We start from the raw sequence: 20,236 nt of genomic DNA on the forward strand, positions 1-20,236 counted from the left end.
CTCTCTCTTCCATCACCTGATGAGATGGTCGGAGTCAACTTGAGTGCCTATGTGGCATTTAATATCCTTTCATATTTTGGTCCTTTACTCAAAATTTTAGTGGTATATGGCTCTAGTCTGTATTAACTAACATTACGATAAGAAATTGTATATAAATTTATGTATTTTTTATGTTGTTGAACATGTATTTCATCATGTGTTGTTATGTTTTCACTGGTGTAAGTTATGGCTGGCTGTGGCTCAGTATTATGTCCTACTTGCTCAGCTGTATGTTCTTACAGTGTTCACTGTGAACTTGGTAAAAATTAATATGTCAGTATTAAGCGGCAGAATGTTTTGTGTGATTCTACTCAGCACTGGCAGCACTGACTGCACATGATTTTATGATGATCATTTGGCAGCAACACCGGTGATATCACATCTGGAATTTGGCAGCACCACTGGCAATATCACATCTGGAATTTGGCAAGACCGGTGATATCACATCTGGAATTTGGCAGCAACACCAGTGAAATCACATCTGGAATTTGATAGGTTTTCAGCGGAACATGCCCTGTGCAGAATACAGCTAGTGTTCTCATGTAAGGAAGTCGTCTACAGATGAAAACAACTATTTACAAACCATATAGCAGTCTACAGCGGCATTTGATTGTCTTCACAAGGCAAGAGGTCTTCTAAAAACAGATTCAACATTGTTTATTTGGGTGCTTGCAGCAACAGACAGCAGTTTTTTGCCATGACATCCAGTCATCTATAAATGGACTTCACATGGATGAAAGCTTGCTCACAACTCACAGTGTTGACAGTCTGAAGACGAAGTGATTCTGGTACCAACATCTTCATTACATTTGAAGCATGTACCTGTTCATACTACCTCAGCAACTGTTTTCATGTATTTTCAGCTGATTGAAACATTACTGCAGCATGGCATACACAGAACGGTATCGCATTACCTGAAGATTATTGATGAAGTCAGATTGAAACAAGTTCTACATTCCGGGGAAGAAGAATCTTCACACCATGAAAGTGTTGTGACAAGATTTAGGCCATGATAAGCAAGTTCTTCTCTCTCCATTACCACTATGACAGTGGCTGTGTTGTCTCGGCCTACTCACCTCAGCGCAGCGTTTGACCTGAAGGGGACGACTACAACTATGCCTTTTACAACTTTGCACAGAGACTTACTTGACAGAACTGAACTGCAACAGTCACCCATAGACGAGTTGCAACAAAGTTGGGGTGCTCACCTGGACAACGAGGTTGTTGCAGGAAATCGGATGAGCAACGAACGCACTCTGCATATCAACCACCTAGAGATGAAAACTAATCAACGCAGCACAAAACTGGTCGACAGCATTGAGGAACGAACTACTGATGGTCCACACAGACAACTCCACAGTAGCGTTCTACGAAAACAAACAAGGTTCAACATGATCTCACATTCTGATACAACTTTTCAACTGTGAGACATCGTAAACGTCTTGAATCATAAAGACATGCCACATCCCAGGTGCAACATCATGGCAGATGCTATATCACGTACTCTACAACCATCTCCAAAAGAGTGGATATATCAGGTGCTGTTTCGACTCATCAATCATCACCACAAATAGACCTATTTGCCATCAGTTTCAATAGATAACAACATTTGTATCTGCAGTACCGGATCTGTTTGCATGAACAACAGTTGCTCACAGCATCTTGTGGGAAGGAATGAACGCTTGAGCATTCCCGCCTCCAGTCTTAGTAATGGAAGTCATCGAAAAGATGAAATAGACTACAATGCTGCAGGGAGTAATGGTTTCCAGTACTCATCAAGGAACTAGGACAACCACCACTGAGACACTTAGAATGGAAGAACCTACTCGTTCATCCGCACATCAAACAAGTGTGTGGACATCGTTCCAACTGCACATATGGATCGTATCAAGGCCTGCTCGAAATATCAAAAATATTCTGCAAGAGCGGCGAAGGCAGTCACATTAGCTGTATGTAGATCTACTTGCTCCTTATACAACAATGAATGGATGCGATTTGAGACATTCACCAAGGAGAAGGGCTTCACCGCAACAAAAGCCACATATCCTCAAGTAGCAGACTACTTATGTCACCTATGGCATACTAGAGGACTTAAAGGTTCTACACTGTCAACCTACTGAGCACTCAGCTCTGTCATCACAAGGAGGTCTGTGGTCAAGCTGACGAAAGTGCCTGTTTTACTCACCCTACTATGCTTGTTCAATCAACACCGACCATCGTGAGATTGCACACCAGGACTGTGATGGGATTTTGTCGCCAAAAATCAGCTGCCTGGACAACTGGTATGACAATTCCACTTCCCGTCATTATTGACAGTCCTTGGGCTTGCATGATACACAGGATTTGTCATTATGCCAAGTCAGAGCATTGAACATATATCTTCAACAAACTAAGTCAAGGAGACAAAGTTCAAAGTTCGAGCACCTATTCATCCCACCATCTGCTGAGACACCTACAGAAGCATCCTGCAACACTATTTCATACTAGCATGGATGAAAGCTGTTACACTGAGGGCCTACAAAGCAGAAGGACTTGAACCTCCGCGAGCCTCTAATCCACATGAAGTAAAACCTTGGCGCTGACACTTGCCCTACATGGAAATCTCGCTTACTGTGATAATGGAGGGCTGCTTTTGTAAAATCATTCAACGTGTTTGCCAACCACCATCTATGAGGCATCACCACTGGCATTCACCAATTTGGGCAACTTGTTGTACCACAACAACTATCTGTTCCACAAAGGCACTGAGTTTAAATCACCCCTTTTCATCAAGAGTGATGATGACCCTTTAGTCGTTACTTGTGCATGAAGAAAAGGGTCACAACTTGATGATGAGTTGCTATAGATAGCTAGTTGGTGGAAGAAACTACTATATCTAAAATCTCACTCTTTATCACGTGACTTGTTAAGACCAAGACGCTCTGCGGAGTAAAATGGTTGACAGTCCATGCGCATGTCTCGAAAAGGATTAGCATGAGTGATTATGACCTGGTGCTCGTAATGAAGATACTTGTAGATGTAAAGGCTCACAATTTGTCTTGATAGGAATCTTGACATACAGCTGGAATACGCACCAGCAGGATGCTAGTTAATCTATATATGACATCACGTTCCAGTCGGCGATCGCTTCACAAGAAGAGAAGTTCGACTGGATGTGACCCCCCGTGTCACGGATGAATATTGGAAGAACAGAACTGAATTACCAAAGTTCCCAGAGGGGTGGAAAGTACTGGACATACTTACATGGCAGCCAACAGAATCCACCTTGGTCTGACTCACCGCTGATTCTGTCGAATTCTGTAAGCAAATAAGCATGAGTTAGGATAAGGAAAAATGTGTAATTTTCTGAACAAAAATTGATATTTTTAAACGAGAGGGCTTCCTGTGGGTGAGTATGATTGCACGTCTGCTTCAGAAGAAGGGATTTCAAGTGTTCTACTATCTTCACATAGATGGAGGAGATAAGCTGAACCAGAGACTTTGTACTGCACTGCATACTGTACTGTGTGATGAGCGTATAAAGGTTGTTGAAATATGAAACAAGTGCGTCTCTGGAAACTATGGCAATGTAATGATGCATGCTGAATCATGTATGGTTATAATGATTATTATGATATTCTGATCACATACTGTAGTTGCTGGAGAAGAAGGCAGGCCTCTTCAGAAAGAACATGATGGGCAAACGTGTGAACTACGCTTGTCGGTCAGTTATCTCCCCTGATCCTTGCATCAACGTCGGTGAGATTGGAGTACCCCTGGTGTTTGCCAAGAAACTGACTTACCCCCAACCAGTGACGCCATGGAACTTCCAGGAACTGAAGGAGATGGTTATTAATGGCCCAGATGTACATCCAGGGTAAGTGAACAAAATACTTTTGCCTTAGTTAGGTAAACTAGAACCCGGCGTATCAGGAAAACCCACCTTCTGGACAATTTTTATGTGAAACGAAACTTATGTTCAGTAATTGTACTTGCTAAAGTGGACCCTGTGCTTCTGGACCCTGACAGAGAATTGTCAAACCATTTACAAGAATTCCTATTGAAAAATTATCCTTTTATTCAGACTGAAAGATCTGTGAACATGTGCATGTATGTCATGTCAGTACTGTTTCTGCATGACTATGTGTATTCATTCTTAATCTGTCAGAAGGCATTTGATGTGAATTGTTTAATTACCCATCAAAACACTAAGGACCACTGTCACTTCAGTTGTTCATTAGAATTTGGCGGGTTTGAGAACATCTCATCAGTAACGAAAACATATGTTATGTAGGATTATGGTTCACATCACTGTAATTATATTTTATAGGTGTATAACACTGTATATGAATCGACTCCTACTATCGATTGCGATGCAAGTTAAAAATTGCAAGAAATGCAACTTTAAAAATTGAAAAAACTATGCAGTTGGCAAAATAGTGACCGTTTATCACGGATTTAGGTTTTTTATCTAACTTGCCACCTGAAGCTTCTCATACCACATGATTATGTCAGAGACAGCCCGACAACCAGTGGTCCGTGTTCCATGTTTCATTGGTACACTTATATGTTATGATGATTCACTCTTATTACTATTGATTTATCGATAGACATACCTGAATAAATTTTCAGTATTTGATTTCACTTAGTTTTCATGGTATGCTTGTTTGATCCAGTTAATTGGATGTCTTGCTGGCCGGATGATTTCCTGATGTAACCAAACTGTCCAGATAAACAGGGTTCGACTGTACACTGCTCATGTGTTCCAGATCACAAGTGTAGCAGTTACTTTATTGTGTGTGTCAGAAACCTATGATTTGTTGGTTGTTAGACAGCTAGCATTTGAGTTGGGAGAGGTTTGGTTTGGAGATCACAATGGTTCTTTCAGTGTTTAGTTCAATTAATTTTTTTCATTTATTGTAATTTCTTAGTTAATTACCGGTAGTAAAAATATCAAAGTGCACTCTTTGAACATGTCTTGATCTGCCTCACTGAAGGGTTTTCCACCCACATGAAGTAACTTAAATAAAGTAGCTGTTAAAGTAGCTTGAGAACCACATTCACTCAAACACGGTTGATGACAGAGCCCTGCTTGTTGAGATGGAGAACGGCTGGAAGGTAAACCTGACCGGGAACAAGACTCAGCGTGAGGCCATCGCTAAGCAACTCCTCACCCCTAGCACCACCAGCACCATGATGATGAAGCCCAAGATTGTGAGTGAAACTTAGGGGGTGTGGTATCTGTATATGGGATGGGGAAATACGTTAGTACCCAGGTAGACAAGCTCAAGTCTGATGGAACTGATGATTGTGAGTGAACCTTAGGTATCTGTATGTGGGATGGGGGAATATGTTAGTACCCAGGTAGATAAGCTCAAGTCTGATGGAACTCATGATTGTGAGTGAACCCTAGGTATCTGTATGTGGGATGGGGGAATATGTTTGTACCTAGGTTGACAAGCTCAAGTCTGATGGAACTCATGATTGTGAGTGAATCTTAGGGGGTAGGTGTCAGTATACGGGATAGGGGAACATGTCAGTACATAGGAAGAGAAGTGCAAGGAACCCTAAAATTGAAGCCCAAGAGGGTGAGCTGTGGTTAGGGTTGGGAAGATTGATACATTGGACACAGGAATATCTAAGTACAGAGGTATGTGGGAATAGTAGCACCATGTATTCTGAGTTGCAGGTCTGCTTTACAAATGATAACATGTCATGCAAACATATGTGCTAGAATCATTAATAAATGACTGGTGCTGTTGCAGGTGTACAGGCATGTGAAGAATGGGGACTACATGTTGGTGAACCGTCAGCCGACGCTGCATAGACCTAGTATACAGGGTCACAGGGTAGGAGCAGGATTGTGATGTGCTGAAGTCTTTACTGCGTCAACTTCATCAAGCCCTGAAGAGAGAGGAGGACAGACAATGATTGATGTCCAGCTGCTCTTTTAGATATTCTCTTAATACTTATAACTTATGTTTGGACAAATATCTGTTCAGTAATTCCCATTTTGAAAGTTCATACAACATAAGTTTTGTGATTTTTCTAACAGTTGAAGTGGATTTGAGGATCAGAATATGTGTCCCAACAATTTCATTCACACTGAGTTGCTCATACTTTCAACCACTTGTTCTTTTCCTCTCCTGACTCACTGGAGGTGGTACGGTAGGCTGGTGGTTAAATTGTTTGCTCATCATGCAGGAGGTCTTCGTTTAATTCCCAACATTGGTACAATGTGTTAAGCCCTTTTTTGGTGTCCCCCACTGGAAATTGCAGTCCAAAGCAGCGAAAAACTCAGTTCACTCACTCACTCCCTACTCACTAATCCACACCGATATTGATGCTTATACAGGAGGAAGTTTGTTGATTGTATGGATTCTTTATGTTCAGGTGCGAGTTCTTCCTGGGCAGAAAACACTCCGCCTTCACTACGCCAACTGCAAGGCGTACAATGCTGACTTTGATGGAGATGAAATGAATGCTCATTTGCCTCAGAGTGAATTGGCTAGATCAGAAACAATGGCACTGGGTATGTTGTGTATTTACGATAATTACTTGCCTGTGGAAGATACTGCAGTGTAATATTTTTACGGCAACATTACACTAGTGTAATACTGATTTACTGATGACGTCAGAATGGTTCAAAGTTGTGACGTCACAATGCTTATATATGCTGTTGCAGATTTATTAGACCTTGCTTGACTCACGGAATGCTCAGAGTCCCCACACTGTAGGCAATTTTGCCTCAGTTTCTGTCAATTTATGCTGGCAAGTAATGAACAGAATCCTAAACTCGCTTCCGTGAAATACCATTTTTATTAAACTTGTTAAAGATATAGAATGATCAAACTCGCTTTTGCTTGGGTGATACCAAATCATTAACTCGTTTAATAGAAATGGTATTACACGGAAGGTCGTTTAATGTCCTCTATGTAGCTTTATATGACAGCTGCCCACCTCATGGATATATCCTTGAAAAAGCAACTGTTTGGTATTTTCAAATGAAAGTTAGAAACAAATGAAATTGGATCAGTACAAGGATTTTATAGCTCCCATAGCAGACCTACCTGATCAGTTTAAACAAATATTATCTAATATCTTAAAATGCAAAGTAACATGCTTCACACAACATTTTTAAGTTGGAGTAATGCTTTAAGGCTGTTTGAGTGACTGATACCTTGTACTTGCAGCTGCAACAGGCAATCAGTATCTGGTTCCCAAAGATGGCACTCCCTTGGCAGGACTTATTCAAGATCACATGGTGTCAGGAGTGGCTCTCACAGTCAGGGGCAGATTCTTTGACAGGTAGGCAGAGTTTATCTAGTGACAAATGTGTGTAATGTGTACCAGAGAGCTTTTAATGCGTATGATAGGTGGCTGACTGTCTCTGTTGTTTGTTGTTTGGTTGAGGGCGGGTGGAGAGCAGAAGGTCGTGGGTTCAATCCCCAGATGAATCACACCAAAAGACGTTAAAATATGGTACTGATTCCCTGCCTGGCGCTTGACATTAATGGGTAAAACAAGGACTGGTCAGCTCAGAGTCAGTATAACGTAGTCTAGTGCTCAGCTTTAATGGGTACAACAAGGACTGGTCGGCTCAGAGTCAGTATGTGTCTGTGTATGATGTTCATCCTTAACTGCGGCATGGTATGTCAAAGAACAAGCACTATAAAACCAGTTGAAGTCGGGGCTGGTACAAACTGAGACATAGGGCCTGGCGTATGTAAAACTGAAATAATGTTTCCAGCTTGTTATAACTTCATTAGAGGATCTGGATGCATTAACCTGCATGGTTTTGTGAGGCCTGAAGTGTGTCAACTCTTCGTCTACTCTCTTTGTCTACTCTTTGTCTCCTCTTCGGATTATAATGATGAATTCAGGTCTTAAAAGAATGGGCTACTCGAAAATAAAAATCCTCTTGGCTGTGATTACATATGGCTGACAGGGCATTTACTCATGTGGCATCATTTCAGAAACTGTTTTGTAACAATCCCTCAGCATATGCAGACATTCTTTTCATTTCTGGCGCTGCACACAAAATTACCTGTAGCATAGTCTCAGTCAGTTGTTCTCAAGATATTTTATGGATTAATCATCTTTAATCTTTTCACGGTCATTCCTGCTCCCTTCTTCAGGTGAACTGACCCCCAAAACATGTGGAAAGAATAAAGAAGTTTAATTCCATTTATTACTCACTTGTTGAAGATATCACTGTTTAATAATTTTACAAAGTTACTACACATTGTGTAATAACATCGCGTGATGTCGTATGTATGACGTCACAATGCTAATACCTCTGTCAGTAGTATTAGACCTAGCTTGACTCACAGAAAGCTGAGAGTCACCACACTCGTTGAATTTATAGGAAAGAAGTACTCTGCTTGATACTAATTTGCTAATGTTGGGTGAGTAATAAATAAAATATTAAACTATGTCCCGTTTAACACCATATTTATAAAACGAGTGAATGGTTTGGTATCTAACAGGCGATAAAAGGCGACTCAGCTTGTCGTAAGAGGCGACTAACGGGATCAGGTGGTCAGGCTCGCTGACTTGGTTGACACATGTCATCGGTTCCCAATTGCGCAGATCGATGCTCATGTTGTTGATCACTGGATTGTCTGGTCCAGACTTGATTATTTACAGACCGCCGCCATATAGCTGTAATATTGCTGAGTGCGGCGTAAAACTAAACTCACTCACTCACTCTAACAGGCGAAAGATACCTGATCCCTTCATCAGGTGAACTGACCCCCAAATTTGTGGAAAGAATAAAGAAGTGTAATTTCATGTCTTGGTCATCTAGAACAACTTCTAAATGCCATTATAAGACATCATTTATAGTCCTGTTGGTCGAGTATGGTGCCATCTTCCCAAACACTTAATTCACCCAACATGTAACTAACAGCCTCCTCAACTGACTCATGCCCATAAAATTTTCTGATGTCCAATTGATAATTAATGGCAGTAGAAACTAATCTGTAAACTGTTGTGTTTATGGTGATAATCGCAGTTTGAATATTTGGTTCGATTATTTCTCCTGCTTGCCTTCATGTTGAACATCTGAAAAATAGTGACCATAAAATATTGCAGTTTTACAATGTTTTCATGATGTTCAGCCAATCAATGTGTTGATATTGTTGAGAAGTTCTTTAAACAAAGAGTATAATATGTTGCAGTGATTGCAGGAACTTTGTTTTCCTTCTCTGCAGGGCGGACTACTTTCAGCTCCTGTTTTCGTCTCTCACAAATGTTCCTGGACGTGTAAAAAGTCTTCCTCCAGCCATTGTAAAACCATACCCTATGTGGTCAGGAAAACAGGTGAGACGGGTTGTAATCAGAGCATTATGGAGGTGTAGATGGGGTGTCTGAAGAATCGGCTGATATTAAAGGCACGAATATCATTGACATTAGTGTTGTTAGTTCTGGGAGTGATTGAGTACAGTTTTATGCTGCATTTGGCAATATTCTAGCAATGTCGCGGCATTGCACACCAGAAATGGTCTTAATACTTTTTTCTTATGTAGGTGAATCGAAATTGGTCTTTGGTGTGATGAACCACTAGGCTACTCCTCTGCTCTTGATGTGTGGGAGTTAGAACATTCATAGCTCCAGACCCGTGATGGTCTGGGGTGGAATTGGCCATCAGCAACCCATGCTTGCCATAAAAGTCAACTATGCTTGGCGTAAGAGGCCACTATTGGGATCGGGTGGTCAGACTTGCTGACTTGGTTGACTCATGTCATCGGTTCCCAATTCTGCAGATCAATGCTCATGTTGTTGATCACTGGATTGTCTCGTCCAGACTCAATTATTTACAAACCGCCGCCATTTAGCTGGAATATTGCTGAGTGCAGCGTGAAACTGAACTCAGTCATAGCTCCGTAATAACTTTTTGAAACTGGTCTAGTGGTATGATGCGAGTATTTCTGTTTCTGGAGTACCATTCCTCTCTCTTATTGTTTTTCAGTTGTTATCATCCGTCCTCCTAAATATCATCCCACCTCACAGTAAGCCACTCAACCTGGAGGGCAAGTCAAAAATACCAGAAAAGGTACGTGAGAGAACTTACCTGACATGTCTATCAAGGGTGCTAGTCATTTTGTTCTGCTAGTCATTGTTTTTCCTCATATTTTCTGCAGAACTGGTGCTTGAGTGGACTGAACAAGCTTGACAACATGGGAGAGGGGACAGTGATCTTCCGAGATGGGGAGCTGTTGCAGGGGGTCCTGGACAAGGCCCACTATGGCCCTACCTGTTACGGCATGGTCCACTGCTGCTATGAGGTATGTAAAATCAGGACATGTTGCAGTAATAACTAGCAGGCCAAATGTACTACATTTTTTACTCTTTGTCCTCTTCTGAGAGTTGTGTCTTCAACAATTCTTGCTTGTCGTTAAAGGTGACTAGCAGGATGAGGAGATAAGCTCACTGACTTGGTTGATACACGTCATTGTTTCCCAGCTACACTGATCAATGCTCATGATGTTGATCACCGGATTTTCTTTCCAGGATCAACTATTTGCAGACTGCTACCATATTGCTGGAATTTTGCCTAGTGCAGTGTTAGACAGATATTAACTTGTCATAATATTAATCACTGGTTAGTCTGATCTAGGCCTTATGCTATATGTGATTTTATTATATGGCTTCAAACAGAACAGAAAAACAAACGAACAAGTTGGTTCGATATATTGAACTTTTGCATGAAATAGTCATACGTCATTGTGAGGTGAGGTCATGAAGCATCAGTGGACATTGTCTGTTGCAGCTGTATGGAGGCCATGTGGCTGGGAAGCTGCTGAGCTGTCTGGGGAAGCTGTTTCGCGTGTTCCTGCAGCAGCGAGGCTTCACGTTGGGAGTGGAGGACATCCTCGTCAAACCAGAGGTGAAGACATGAAACATCTGCACTTTTCATGGCTATCAGTGTTGTGTTTGAATTGAGCCAAGGGTCTTTGTCATGTTTAAAAGAAGATCCAAGGTTTCTGAGACCAGAGGACGCTGGATGCTTCTTATATTTTTTTAATTAATATTATTTCTTATATTGTTTTTAATTGACCTATTTTGACTGCATGTTATGCCCGAATGCTCAATTATTTTTACAAATACTCCTTTAGGTGTAAGTGGGGTTTCCTCCTGGTAGAAAGTTATTGTAGCAAAACTCAATTTAAGACTTGGTTCTTTTTCAGAAGACATCCTCCGTGGGGTAAACATGAGCATTTTTATGCCCATTAGAAACTCCTGTGACAGTTGGAATGATATGTTGTAATAAAATATTTACAAGACAAAAACTCCTTTTTTGTCTCTGTGAGACCACCCAAGGGCCCCCCTACAGCCAAGAGCAATAACTTTATCCATCGACCTCGCACCTCACTTTTCATGCTGTTGTTCTAACAGACGTGCATGGTCCATTACGAAGTGTTGGTGCTTCTTCCTACGTGTTGTATGAGCAAAAAAGAGTCGGCTACTCTATGTATTGTTCCTTTTCTTCCACATGGGCATTAAATGGAATTTATAGGCTGAATTTTTCCTTCATAAATTGTTCTAACTTTGCCGGTCAGGTTCCCATCTCCTGCCCTGTGGCTGTCTCCGGTCATGTTTGACTTTGCATCTCGTGCCTGGATGTATGTTTGCATCTGTGTTTTTCACATGCTATGTTTCCCTTACCCTTTTTCGCTTTCAGTGAAATTTTGGTAAGTTGGTATAAAATGGTTGGTGATGATAGCCTTTTTAGTCTATGCCATTTATTACACTTTTATGCGTAAACACTTTTAGCTTTCATTTATCGGCTTGTGCATTACATGTTCATTTGTTTATGACTTTAGCTTTTGTTTGGCAATTTATTATCGAACGTGCATTTACCCCCCGACACGGGTACTCGAGCACCGGCTTTGATGCCACTGCCCCTGTGCCTCCCCGGGTCTCGGGGATCACTGTCTCAGCAGCTGATCCCACGTGGTTTCAGCACCCAGGTTCTTCTTGGATTGGTATAGAAACGGACGGTCCGGGCAACCCTCTTTTGGATCCGTTGTCCTTGTCAGCTTGGTCTTTGGAGCTCCTTATTAGAGGAACACCATGGACGAGGATGCAGGTCTGGAGCAGTTGGGGGTAGTTCCCTTCTTGCTTGGATTGTATCACTGCTGTACTGCTGCAGATGGTCTTCTCTTTGCACGGCCCCAACCCCGTGGAGTTTAGCCTACCCAGTGAGGCTTTTGCTCTGTGCAAGGTGTCCGAAACTCAATTGTGCATGTTGGCATGTTGTCAGCAAGGTAATTAATCCTCTCATGTTGCGCAGCAGGTCACACTTTGAGCTCAACCGCTGCTACTTGAAGGGAGATGCGCTTTTTAACCCCCAGTTGTCAAGGGGTGCGTTTATGCCTTGATCGCATTTGGGGGGTTGTCTGGCAACAGTCAGGCATCGGCTCGGCAGGACCGTTGCCTGCCACCATTTACCTCCTCCAACCAGGTGTTGCGCTCGGCGTATTGCTCCTTTGAGGAACAATACCACAATGGCATGGTTGCAGTACACTTGGCTTACCTCTCGGTCCTGCAGAGGCAGCTAGTGGCACAGGAGGGTGGGGATGATGAGGTGTCATTGTCCATGCTAGCACTGCAGCTTACAGATGTGCACTCTCATTGAAGCACTCGAAACCCTTACTTGAGCAATCCTCCTCTCGGGCTCTGCCTTATGTCTTTGGCTGTAGTTATCCTTTGACTTTGTCAAAGGATATGCTTTAGTGCAATGCTCCGCTCCAAGCACGTAAGACAATCAGTCGGCGATGTCGTACATCCTAAAGCAAGATTGCATGATGTCTCCGTCACTCCGTCATGAGGCGTGGCAGTTTCTACGGTTGTGCGATTAGTTCAGCATACAGGTTATGCCTGTTTATCTCCCAGGGGTGAACAATGTTTGTGCAGATGCTCTCTCACGTCGTGTTCTAGCTCCCCATTAGTGATTGCTTAATCAGGAGATATTTGGGATGATCTCCCAGCTGCTTGGATTGTTCCAGGTGGTTCTGTATGCCTCTAGGGTGACGAACCACACTCTAACTACTGGCAAACAAGGTTAAGTTGAACTGGCTCAGAGTACATGTTTACGAGTAGTAGGCAGTGCATGGCAGCGCACATACCCATTTGGTATGTGAAAGGGAGAGCAGATGTAGGCTTGTGCACATGCAGTGCATGATCATGAAATAATTCTACAAATAGCTACTGAGATTGGCCACGGGCTTCGCCCATTGCGCTGCATTTAATTGCAGACAAGTTGGGGTCCCTTTGCTCACAATGGCAAGCATCAGTGGGCGGCACCTGTACATGCTAATACAGGTTAATTATCCTTGTTTGAAAAGTTAACAATAGAGAGTGATGTTAAAAAAAAAAAAACTTTCCAAATTTGATTTGCCTTCCATCCCTTAGGCTGACAAGAGACGAGAGAAGATAATCAAGAAGTCCCCAGCATGTGGCAGGGACGCTGTCATCAGGGCCCTGAACCTGGATGAGGACATCTCAGACAAGGACCTGACTGACAATATGAAAGATGCACATTTTGACTTGGATGATCGCAGCTTACAGGAGCAGGACTTGGCAACTAAGATTCAGACTGACCGTATCCAGAATGATATTGTAAGGTAGGGATGGATGGATGGGTGGGTGGATTGAGGGATGGATGGATGACTGAGTTGATGAAGGATACAGGGATGCTTGGACGCACAGGTGGGTGGATGGATGGATGGGTGACGGTTTTGGTAAATTTGAGTGTCCATCATGACCCAGTATTATGTTTCATGCACTTTTATGGTTACACACACACAAATGGGTTGCATTGAGATTGATCAGTTACAAAATGATAGCATGTTTAAAAGAGGAGCATTTTGATTTTGTAAACTGAAGATAGTCTCTAAAGCTATCATCTCATTTATAGAAATTTTATGGATGAAATCTAGATGTGAAAAGAAGACCTGGATTATTTACGCAGACTTACTATGGTAGAACATGTGCAGGTAGCTCATCTGGTCTTCCAGGATATATATTCTCCACACTGTAGTGTTTGACGAAGGACTGCTTGTGTGTGTTTAGGGCCTGTATTCCTCAAGGTCTCCACAAGGCATTCCCGGACAACAACCTGCAGCTGATGGTGGAGGCTGGGGCCAAGGGATCCACGGTAGGCGACTTGTTTCACTTACCATACACAAAATGTTGTAAATGAGGAGTAATTTATTTTTTATCTTTTCAAACTCCTTGACAAAACATTTAAGTCTTCTGTTACTGATACTTGTTTGCCAGTGATATGATCTCTTTCTCTTGAAGGTGAACTGCATGCAGATCTCATGTCTGCTTGGGCAGATTGAGCTTGAAGGTCGGCGACCCCCTTTGATGATCAGTGGGAGGTCATTACCCTCCTTCCTTCCCTACGATACTGCTCCTCGGGCAGGGGGGTTTGTGGCTGGGAGGTTTTTGACAGGCATCAAAGCCCCAGAGTACTTCTTCCATTGTATGGCAGGGAGAGAGGTAAGTGGGCAGGACTTTGTGGAAGGGAGGTTCTTGACAGGCATATTAGCCCAAGAGTACCTCTTTCAGAGAGAGACCGGGATAGAATAGGTCTTCAGCAACCCATGCTTGCCACAAAAGGCGACTCTGCTTATTGTAAGAGGCAATTAACGGGATCGGGTGGTCAGCCTGGCTGTCTTGGTTGATACTTGTCATTGGTTCCCATTTGTGCAGATTGCTGCTCATGCTGTTGATCACTGGATAGTCTGGTCCAGACTCAATTATTTACAGACTGATGCCATATAGCTGGAATATAACTGAGTTTGGCATAAAACTAAACTCATGTGGTGAGTGGGCAGGGCAAGGGGAGATTTTATTTGACATGAAAGCCCGGAAGTACTTCTGTCGTTTTATGTCAGGACGAAAGGTAAGTGGGAAGGAGCTTCATGGCAAAGAGGTTCTTGATGGGCATCAAAGCCTGGGAGTACATCTTTCAGGGAGGGATGTGAAAAGGCAGAGCCTGTTTGGCAGGGAGGTTTTGGATTGGCATCATTACAATGACACATTTCTTTAAGGGATCGTGTTAAGTGAACAGTGGCTTTCAGGCTGTGAATTCCTTGATGGGCATTGATGCCCTGCATTACTTTTTGCACTGATGGAGGTGACTGGAAGGGGGAGGATGCCAGGGTTACACTTGACATGTAGTGATCAAATATTGTAAGTTGGTTAAAACAGTGTGTAAAACATTGTATGTCTTTTGCATTTTATACCTGTAGACATGAACTTTGTTCATGCTTATACTTTATACTCATTTTATATCTCACCTTAGTATATACTTGTTTCATTGTATAACAATACAAGACTTTCATATGATACTTTGTAATGATTACACTCTTAGTTGAGAGATGAGATTAAACAGTAATGGTAGGTAAAGTGTCTGGTAACCATGGTAACTGATATTGTTGCAGGGTTTGGTTGACACAGCTGTGAAGACAAGTCGTAGTGGCTACCTGCAGAGGTGCATCGTCAAACACCTGGAGGGTGTTCAGGTGGCGTACGACATGACGGTCAGAGACAGCGATAACAGTGTTATCCAGGTATACGTCGTGAAAATCCACGAAAACATTGTTAGAACTAACATTATGTTTTATTGGATAATCTGGCTACATGTGATTATTTATTGCTGGAATATTGAAGAGAGATAGTTCCTTCTCAAGACAGGGGGTTGTTTTTGTTTGATAAAATATTTCTTCAACATTTCATCCATGAACGTCATGATTGCAAGAATGTTTGTGGAAGTGATATCTTTGTGTGGAAAATTTTGTTTGTTTTGCATGTTTTGCAGTTCTGTTATGGGGAGGATGGCTTGGAGGCGACAAAGACGCCGTTTTTGTCTCCGAAGCAGTTTCCTTTCCTCGTCTTGAACAGACATGCACCTGATGAGACAGAAATAGAGGATAATAAGATAAAGAAGAAAATAAGGAAACTTAACAAGAAGGTGGGTAGCTGACAGTATATGAGGATAGATGACCTGGTTTTTACAGTATGTCATCATGCTGTCAATCACTGGTTTTGTCAAAGAAACTGTACATACAAGCAGCTGAAACAAAGGAGATGATGTACAGATGTTGCTTGTGTAGACTTGTTAATATGGCAACAAAGGTGATTTTCCAATTCCATTTACTACTGATTTAGAAAGAGGTCAAATATAACATTTATGGAAGTTGCTGTTGCTGAGTGGGTTAAGCGACTGACTTTGTATGCTGGCGATTTTGTGCCTGGCTCATGGATGTGGGTTAAAATCCCAGATGGGACTCAACCCAATAAAGTACTAGAATTTGAACACCACTAAGCAAGTGTAATCCCAAATACAACATATTTTAATGGGAACAAAGGTGTTGGTGATAATTGATGTGATGAAACACCTATGAAAAACTGTAACTTCTTTATTTACAGAATTTGTACTGTTGCCAAGATACAAGCAGGGGTTCAAATTTTTTTTAAAAGCCGCTTGCCACAGCTTCAAGAAAGTAACTTGTCCTGACTAATTTTCCACTTGCCTTGATTTTATGACACAATGTTTGATGTCATTGTTTATTGGGCTATTTATTGAAGAGTGATAAATTTCAAAGAACGATAGCTCTAAATCTTTTTCATTGCGAAATGTAATAGCTACATTATCAGCAGATATGAAATGAAATCCAAGTTTATTTGCAGTTTGAAACCATAAGTGGAAATTATCTAGTAGTCGATGGACAAGTAAGATACCATTATTTGATTGCCCAAGCTGAAAATTGACTTGTCCCTGGCGTCGGGTGATGGAATTTTGAACCCCAGTTAGTTTGCTGTTGTAGATGGTTGTGGAATCATCCCACAGATATATTCTTACTATTTCAGTTGCTCATTGGATTAACCTATGTAGTCCAGTGGACTGGGTGTTTGATTTGACCTGGAATCAGGTGGTTGTTCTAATCCCATCATGGAACTCAGAAATTGTATGGCCACAGTATGTTTTTGTGAATGGCTGAGTGTTCTGTCATAGATCAAATCATGGAAGCGGAAACATGGAGGAGAGCAGAAAGTGCGCAGCTCGGGCTTCCTACACTTCTGCAGTGAGGTGATGGAAGATGTGGTGGAACCAGCAGACTTGAAGACAGTCAACAGTTTTGGACGGACAATGGCTGCTGTGAAACTGGAAGCAGCGTGGCGGAAACTGGATGAGGACACGAAAGAGCAGTAAGTCAGTTTATCTCAGGGTTTCTTAGGATTTGAGAGAGCAGTGAGTCAGTGTTTCATCCATCCATCCAACCATCCACTTTTCAATCCATCCTCCCACCCAAGGACATTTTTGCTCAACTGCAAATAAAAACTCAGAAAAATTCAAATTAGAATTTGAAAATCTTTGTTGATGGACTCTCTTTGTCAAGGGAGATGTGCTGTGCAAGTTTTGTCACATGGTATTAGTTAGCTCTTTAAAACAGGCACTAGTTGCAAGTATGGCAAGTACACATACATGTAAGCAAGCACACAACAACTGACACAGATGACTCACACATATATTGTTGTAGAAGCTCACTATCTCCTCACCTGAATGTGACACTTGCTGGTTGTGCTGTCATCTGCATGTGTGTTGACTGTATACAGGTACAGTCAGCGGACCACCAGGTGCCCCTTGCCAGTGATGTCCAAGTACCAGCCTCTCCTCCACCCCAGTGTCATGTCAGAGAAACTTCAGGAGGATGTTAACACCTTCTGTGATAACCAGTTGGGCGAGGTTGGTTAATTTGTATTTTGTGGGGTTACACTGGGGGATATTTTTAAGGTGATGATATAGATCTAAGAGAATTGTCAGAGGTCAGTGAAAAGTTATTAGGTTCAGATATTTTGAAGTCAACTGAACATGGTAAGGGGAGGTGTGGATGTGGATGGGACATTTGAAGGAAAGGGTAGTAGACATTTGATGTTGGGAAAATTTGAAAGGAAAGGTAAGTAGAACTATTTTTGTAGACTGTGTGAAGAGGTATGTTTTGGGTAAGATCAGTTTGGACATTGGATAGAAGACAGTAGTTTAAGTGTAATTAAGATTAGGGAAGCAAATCAAGTGTATCCTGTCCTCTGTGTATCTAGGCTCTCAGTCTGGTCATTGCATTTCAGGTAAATCAGTTGATCCCAGGTGCTGGGGAGGTAACTGCCAAGTCTTTCCAGAAGTTATTCAACCAGAAAGTCCTCCAAGCCTATGCCCAGCCTGGGGAGGCTGTTGGCCTCATCTGTGCCCAGGTTGGTGCTCATTGCCTGCCTCTTTTCAGGGAATAGTTTACTTTCATTGACAGCAAATGTGACTTGTCTCCTTTGTGGTGCCTTGGCAGTCAGCAGTAATTGGTACCATTTATACTTGGACACAGTTATATTTTATTCATGACATATCCAAATTTCGGAATTGATGCTAGAATTTAAGTTATGGTTTTCCATTGTAGTTTCAGCTGAATGGGGTCTGGAGATTGTTATGTCAACCTCACATCCAGTTAACACAATGTCGTGTCAACTTTCAAGTGACATCTTAACTTATCAGATGAAAGGAAATTCAGTAGACTTATGATAATGTATGTAGTTGTTATTGACCGCAGAATCTTTTCTCCCTTGTTCTGCAACAGTCCATTGGGGAGCCATCTACTCAGATGACACTGAACACCTTTCACTTCGCTGGTAGAGGTGAGATGAACGTGACGCTGGGTATCCCCAGACTGAAGGAGATTGTTCAGACGGCATCGGTCAAGATCAAGACCCCAGCCATGGACATCCCTGTCATCAACACACCTGAGGCCTACCGCAAGGCCAAGCAGCTCAAGGTCAATCTGGCCAGGGTCACTCTCTCAGACGTAAGTTGCACTTCATGGGAATAAGGATTGATTGAATTACTGCATACTGTACTGCATACAGCTCAAGGTCAAAAAAGCCAGGGTCACTATGTCAGTTCTGGGTTGCACTATACTTGACTAAGGATGAGTGAGTGAGTTTAGTTTTACGCTGCACTCAGCAATATTCCAGCTATATGGCGGCGGTCTGTAAATAATCTAGTCTGAACCAGACAATCCCATGATCAACAGTATGAGCATCAATCTGCGCAATTGGGAACTGATGACATGAGTCAACCAGGTCAGCAAGCCTGACCACCCAATCCCATTAGTCACCTTTTATGGCAAGCGTGGGTTGCTGAAGGACTATTCTACCCTGGACCTTTACAGGTTTTGACTAAGGATGACATGATTCAGGCTACAGGTACCAAAATGTGTCTTAAATTCCTTACATTTAGAATATGGCAGAGGAAGGTTATTTCGGGGTTGTGCGTACTAAGGACATACGAAAGTTCCTGTGTAAATTCAGGTGCAGACACTGATGCATTTTGGAAAAGAGACACTAATAATAATATCCATTCAGTATAAAACATAGCTTGCCATTTGATTTCCTTAATGATGTTGCATGATGAGGAGTAATAGAGCATGCAAACACAGTGATAAGGGGGCATAACTCCGCTATGTTTAGACACAAGGTAATTATTCCAATGCAAAGATTTACATTGTAACCAGGTATGTTTTTTGAGAATCAAATATTTCAAAAGCTGAGGAAAACAAACAGGATGAGAACGTAGGTCATCTCAAAATGGATGGCCCTATCTGATATGAAAATTAATTCTTGGGTTCCCATATTTGGATTCCCATATTTAACATATACATAAAAGGAGGTACCGGAGAGCTGAAGTATTGAAATGTGTTATTTTTGTCCAGTGGTAACCTCGACTTTTGTGCTTGCAGGTCATACAGGAGGTGAAGGTCACAGAGTTCATAACAGCTCCTGAAGAGAGTCCAGGGTATGTACATGGAGGTCATTTCAAGCAATTTTAAGATTTTGGAAAAAAGATCATGAGTCTTCCCTAATTCTTATCAGATCTGGGGTGGTGGGGTAGCCTAGAGCTTAAAGTGATTTGCTCTGTGATTCTAATTTTGCTGTTGCTATTACAGTTTATGTAAACGGAACTTCCGAGTGCATTTCGAGTTCCTGTCGGAGAAGGTTTATAGGGACACATGCTGTGTGAAGCAGGAGGACATCTTGTGTTACATGGAGAAGGTGTATCTCAAGTCTCTCCTGTCTGCCTTCAAGGCCAAGATAAAGCACATCACATCCTCAAAGTAAGATTCTGCTGGGGATGGAGATGCTCTTGAGATGCGTTACA

At 42.1% G+C, this 20,236-nt stretch overlaps 1 protein-coding gene across 1 annotated transcript in view; it reads left to right on the forward strand.

The window, feature by feature from the left end:
• Window positions 1-20,236, forward strand: part of LOC137290193 (DNA-directed RNA polymerase I subunit RPA1-like) — a 44,426-nt gene that overhangs the window by 15,806 nt on the left and 8,384 nt on the right. The window contains exons 9-28 of the mRNA XM_067820911.1: window positions 3,675-3,895; window positions 5,103-5,232; window positions 5,784-5,867; window positions 6,412-6,550; window positions 7,212-7,326; window positions 9,234-9,342; window positions 9,992-10,075; window positions 10,164-10,307; window positions 10,793-10,909; window positions 13,438-13,649; window positions 14,098-14,182; window positions 14,329-14,529; window positions 15,477-15,605; window positions 15,854-16,006; window positions 17,051-17,244; window positions 17,653-17,782; window positions 18,163-18,285; window positions 18,660-18,884; window positions 19,818-19,873; window positions 20,025-20,192. Of these exons, the coding sequence (XP_067677012.1) occupies window positions 3,675-3,895; window positions 5,103-5,232; window positions 5,784-5,867; window positions 6,412-6,550; window positions 7,212-7,326; window positions 9,234-9,342; window positions 9,992-10,075; window positions 10,164-10,307; window positions 10,793-10,909; window positions 13,438-13,649; window positions 14,098-14,182; window positions 14,329-14,529; window positions 15,477-15,605; window positions 15,854-16,006; window positions 17,051-17,244; window positions 17,653-17,782; window positions 18,163-18,285; window positions 18,660-18,884; window positions 19,818-19,873; window positions 20,025-20,192 (2,819 nt within the window). The remainder of the gene's footprint in view (window positions 1-3,674; window positions 3,896-5,102; window positions 5,233-5,783; window positions 5,868-6,411; window positions 6,551-7,211; window positions 7,327-9,233; window positions 9,343-9,991; window positions 10,076-10,163; window positions 10,308-10,792; window positions 10,910-13,437; window positions 13,650-14,097; window positions 14,183-14,328; window positions 14,530-15,476; window positions 15,606-15,853; window positions 16,007-17,050; window positions 17,245-17,652; window positions 17,783-18,162; window positions 18,286-18,659; window positions 18,885-19,817; window positions 19,874-20,024; window positions 20,193-20,236) is intronic.

Source organism: Haliotis asinina, chromosome 7, assembly GCF_037392515.1.
Source record: "Haliotis asinina isolate JCU_RB_2024 chromosome 7, JCU_Hal_asi_v2, whole genome shotgun sequence".
Lineage (NCBI taxonomy): Eukaryota > Metazoa > Mollusca > Gastropoda > Lepetellida > Haliotidae > Haliotis > Haliotis asinina.